The following is a 5,631-nucleotide window of genomic DNA, read 5'->3' on the forward strand; positions in this document are numbered from 1 at the left end:
CCTTTCATTTCATAGTTCTGTTTATTGTCATGTTAATAATCATGTTTGATGTGTCTGCATTATAGTGTATCTTATGACTTGCATAAAGGTATTCTTTTGTATATGTATACCTTTGTTATTTAGGCTAAATAAAATAGGTAGGTGGGGGCAAATTTAGTAGGGATCTGCAGAACTTGAAGTGAGAACTGTCTGTGCTTGTCTCCTCTGTTTGGAATGTAAATTCTTCACATATAGAGATTGTTTCATTCTTTGTACTTGTATCACCAGTATGGTACCTGGCACGTAGTAGGTGCTAATAAATGTTTGTTGATTGGTTGTTGGCTAATTCTTTCATAAGTGATGTATGGATTTTGCATGTATTTTTATGGGGGTTTTGTCCCATTACCTTGCTTGCTAAAAATGTATTACTGTTCTGTGGTAGTTTTAGAAAAACCTTAGACTTCCAGGGTGAGCTATAAAAGATGATTGTGAGTTGTGCCTAGTTTGTATTTTAAGAAACTAAAACTGAAAGGGATTACTTTTATTAGAGTAGGATTTGTTAAGCCACACTTATCAAGACCCTACTTGCACTGATCACGTGAGAAAGTGAATTTATGATGCTGTTCTGAAATTATGTATTAATCTAATAAAGAGAAGGACATCAGATCAAAACTGAGTTTTATTTAATGGTATATAAAGTAAGTACAGCTTCTTGCTGTTTGTTTTTTAGTTGCTCGAGGATAGATTTTTAATCAGCTATCCTTAGCCTTTTTTCCTATTGTTAGAGTTGAAATTCCTATAAACAACTAATTTGAGTCACCATTAAAGAAGTGGTCAGTTATTTCTTAGAGTAGATATTTTCCATGTGCATGACCTTCTGTCCTTGTCTTCAAACTTCACCCCACCCTAGAAAAGCCTTGGGAAAACATTTGTGTCGACCAGAGGGTTATCTGAGCCACTCATTTCCATTTATTATGCCAAGCACACTGTTGCTACTCATTGCTGGTGATCCCCTTAGGGCCTTTCCTTCTCGACCAGGAATCAAAAGGAGACCTAAGATCATGGGGGAATGAGGATAACCTGTAAATTAAATGATATAGAACTTGCTCTGTCCATACATGTATGAAAAGAGAAGTTGTTTTGTACACATATCTCTTCCAAATCTATAAATGTGATCTCTGTGAAAGGGTATTTAGTCCTACTCCTTCATTTTATAGAGGAGAAAACAGATCCCAAGAGGAGTATTGTCTTCTTGCATTCTATAAATACCTTTTCTTAATTTTAAATTACAAAATAGATTTTCTACTCGGGGGCTTAAGTGAAACATATTTGTTTCCCATAAGGAACAAATCTTCACATTGTAGTGTGATCAAATAGTAGGTAGTTTCCATTATTTCAGATTCTATGTTCAGCCTAGATGGGATGTGGATAACTTATAGTAGAAGAAAAAAGCCATGAATAATTTGAAATTGATTAAAGGGTAAATGAATTTTCTTAATCAAATCCTTTTACTTCCTTATTATTGCTTCACTAAATATTTCCCATGGAAGAAACTTTCTTTGGGTTGAAGGAGTCCTATGTAGAGGAAGAGAAAGAAAATAAATTTTAAAAAATTTCTATATACATAGAATATATATAGTTACATTTTATTTTCTATATATACACTATGTAAGGCATTTTATAAACTTTAAAGTATTATACAAATTCTATAGCTATTTTATCATCTTGGGGGAAAATGGTTATTTAAAGTATCAACTACCAAGTAATGGGTTTTTTTTTTCTTTTTGTTGTAAAACTGATCCAAATCATTGTGTTTTTAGGCCTTCTGGTACTGTTAGTTGTCCAATTTGCATGGATGGATACTCAGAGGTAAGAAAACTAAGCTTGTCATCTAATAAATAACCCCACCCCCCCCCAAAAAAATGCTTCAGTAAAAGAATTAGATTAGAGGGAAGGTTTTTCTTTAGAAATAAAATTACTCACTTTCAGTTTAGTCTGATCCTAAGACACCTGGAACTATCATAAAGCAAAATTAAATTACTCTCTGCCCAAGTTGCAAGTACTCTTATTGAAAAAACAGTATTCAGTGTCCTTTACTCCGCGTGAATTTTTTAGTTATGTTTTCACTATGTGTTCAATACTCGATACCTGGTACAAAAGATTGAAGATTTTAAGGAAATCCTTTTATATTGTATTGGCCTTTTATAGAAATGGTGACTGTCTCTGTATAGCTTTGGAGAAATTCCAGCTTAGAATTGATTATGTCAGCTCTACTGTTACACTGTTAAGAGAAGGATGACATCTTTGCTGAAGAACCCTCTTTTAGACCAGCCAAAATGGAGAATTCTAGGGCAAGCCTTAAGATTATGGTCTTATTGGTGTTTTTACTCCAAAGGATCCCATTATAGATATTTTCAAAGACTGAAAACCGTTGAAGAAAGGACCTCCTTACCCATAATTTAGTCCAGTCCCATTGTTTTATAGGTGGGGAAGCTGAGACACAGAAAGGACTTGTCCAAGAATATACTGTTACTAGAATTTATGTCTCCTGAACCTACAAGTCCCCGTGGTTGGTTATCAGTAACAAAACTGTTGCCCTATTGTTTAGCTAACTACCACCAGCATAAAATATTGAGAATGTTTTTAAGTATGAAGAACATAGCTATCTTGTAGAGACCTAGCTTCATGAATTTATCTGTTTGCTATTTTTCTAGATTTTGCAAAGTGGACGACTTATAGTCTCTACAAAATGTGGTCACGTCTTCTGTAGCCAATGCCTCCGTGATGCCCTTAGAAATGCTAGCTCCTGCCCAACTTGCCGGAAAAAGCTGAACCAGAAACAGTATCATCCAATATATATATGATATGTACTATATTTCTCAGGACAGTCTTACGTGGATTGCTGTGAAAATGTCCTGAGGTTGTCAACAATACCTGACAGTAAGGAGAACTGATTTTAAAAACGATTACCTGGGGTGTTTGTAAACAGAGTTTATGGTCCAAACTTAAATGTCATAAACCTAGGTTTTTTTTTTTTTGTTTTCTCACATTTGATAAGGTTGGGCTGAATTTCTGAGGGTCTGTAAAGGTTAGCTGAGCCACATGTCTTCTCTCAAGAAAGTCCCTGTGTTGTGACACAGCTTTTCGGGACCATTAGAGTATGTGAGCTCTTGGGTTTCACAGTCATCTTAATCAAGTAATTGAATCTAATAATCCTAAAAGAATAAAAGGTAAGACATTGGCATAGTTAAGTGGCCTCTTCCCACTTGTAAGGTGCATAGGTGGGAAGGGTGGTTGAGTCCTGTTCCCAGCAGGCCCATCTGTTTCACATGGCTTGGTGTAAAAAGCCTGTTTTTATTCACAGCCTAGTAGAATGAAGGACATGATGACAGGCCCTAGGCCTTCCCCAGGGAAAAAGAATACAGTGATGTATTGAAGAAATTGCAGAACTGCCAAAAATAAAGCTCCCCAGGTCTGGGTCTTCTCTACTGGTACACTTAAATATAGAACAATGGCTCTAGGTGTCTCTGGAACCTGGAAGCAAATTCATTGGAGGCTTTTTATTTTTATTATTAATTATTATGAAAAAATTCTTATTGGCAAGGCCCAGATTTTCCAAGCTTCATTTGATCATTCATTAGCCACTTGTTTCTACTTCAGAGACTCATATCATACTCTTATTTTAATTGGTGTCCATTGTCTACCTTTCATCTTTCCCTCCTTTTACCTAATTGAGTAATCAGCAGCTGATGAGCATAGAGCTGTTTCATAAAGCTGAATGCCAAATTATAGAACTCATTCTTCATATCACACCACATCAGCTATGTTTCCATTTAGCCATCTAAGCCGTTTATCATTATTAGAGGTCTTTGTGTCAGACCTTTATAGAAACTTATGCCACTTAGCATTTTAAGTTAGTGGCATCTAAAAGAGTGCGTGATTCAGTATCTGACTAGTGATATGTTATAAATTTTTTTTGCACATAGAAATTAAACCATATCCTAAGTGAGATAGCTGACTAGGTTCCCTCCTTCTTAAAGATTCAACTTTGTAATAAAGCTTGTTGCTTTTGAAATTCTAATTGAATTGGGGCAGAAGTTTGTTCAGACTTTCACATTCCTCGGAAAGGATATTGACAGTGGCAAGAAAGCCCCTTTCTGCCACATGTCTATCTGCTGTTCATATTCTCAGGAATGTTGCTAATGCCATAGTGTTATAAACTTGCTCCAAAGGTACAAATATGGGGCACAAAAAAAGGCTTAATTTTTGTATTGTAATAAAAACCATTTTATGTTATTGCCTCTTTGTCCCTTGATTGTCCATTCATCAGGGTGTTGGGAGCAGGGTGAACAGCTCCTCTTATTTTGCAGGTGGTGAAGTAGTTTGTGGCATAGCTGCTTGGGGGGATATGAGTTCTCTGCAACTTCAGTTCAAGTCAACTCTGCCTGTTGCTAATGATATCAGTACTGTTCTATTGAGTTTTTTAACCCCCAGATTTGTGGTGGGAATTAATTTTTTGAATCTGTGCCTAGTTGGGATGGATTTTATTTTAAGAAGTTTTTGGTGTGTGTATTTTTTCATCATCCATGAAACCCTTTGCTTCTGATGGTCCATGCTTGTTGAATTGCTGCAGTCTTGCCTCCGCACAAACCATGATTCTTGCCCACTTTGAAAAACTGTGGGTTTTATCCTTTGTTTCTGTCTTTTTACCTGGGGAAAGCTGGTAAATTTTACTCTGTACCCTGGAATTGCTTGTTCTTCACATCAGTAAAGGGTTCTTGAAATCTTGTATTCCTTTTCCATATCCTTTTAGAATTATTTACTTAAAATAAAGTTTTGTTAAGGCTGTTTACAAAGAAGATTGTGAAAGGGGCAATTCTAGCTTTGATACTGATAACCAACCTTAAGTTTGATGAAACAAATTATTGTACAAAACTTAATTAAAATGAGCATTTCCCCCTTGCCACAGGAAGAAAAAGCAGTAGTTGTACTAGCAGCCCTGACTTTTAAAAATTACATTAAATATCTTTTTAATTAGAGTTTGTCATATTTTTATCCATCAGGTCAAGAATAGGAGTGTGTTAAAAATTAATTTGGGCTAATATGTGTATAGCTTTCCTTCTCTACCTTTAGTTTTGAATGGTATTTTTAATTAAGTTTGTATTTCAAAGTAAATATTTATTTTTTGTCCTTTATCAACTGTACTGATGTGTAAGATCCTTTAAAAAAAAAAAGCCTACAGAATACATAGCAAGTTCTTTGCCTAATTTGTTTTGTGACTCTTCTTGAAAAACTATTATCTGCCCAATTCTAAGCTGTCGATCACAATGTTATTGTATTATTTCATTGTAAATCTGAATTGAAAAGGTAATGTTTAGTTGTAGTTATTTACTTAGTGTAGCACATATAGTTTTCCAGAACTGCAAAATATAAACAGGCTGATTATGTAAAAATCATACTTTTACTTTATTTGTGTATATAGTTCATTTTTTTTTTTTTTGTTATTTAAATTGTATCCATGTCCATGTGTCAGGTCTGTTTTGAACTTCAGCTAAATGGTTGTTAATTAAGATGAAAATAAACCCATTAATTTGATGTACAAAGTGTACTCTTTATTTTGGCTTCTCCATTAATTTTTTTACCTAACTGGTA

General features: G+C 34.7%; 1 protein-coding gene across 1 annotated transcript in view; it reads left to right on the forward strand.

Annotated features, from left to right (window-relative positions):
* Nucleotides 1-4,275, forward strand: part of RNF4 (ring finger protein 4) — a 63,003-nt gene extending 58,728 nt beyond the window's left edge. The window contains exons 7-8 of the mRNA XM_027836331.1: nucleotides 1,800-1,848; nucleotides 2,694-4,275. Coding sequence (XP_027692132.1) covers nucleotides 1,800-1,848; nucleotides 2,694-2,843 — 199 coding nt within the window. The 3' untranslated portion in view covers nucleotides 2,844-4,275. The remainder of the gene's footprint in view (nucleotides 1-1,799; nucleotides 1,849-2,693) is intronic.
* The last annotated feature ends 1,356 nt before the right edge of the window (nucleotides 4,276-5,631 follow it).

The sequence above is a fragment of the Vombatus ursinus genome, unplaced genomic scaffold (assembly GCF_900497805.2).
Source record: "Vombatus ursinus unplaced genomic scaffold, bare-nosed wombat genome assembly UNPS02014818.1, whole genome shotgun sequence".
Classification (NCBI taxonomy): Eukaryota; Metazoa; Chordata; class Mammalia; order Diprotodontia; family Vombatidae; genus Vombatus; species Vombatus ursinus.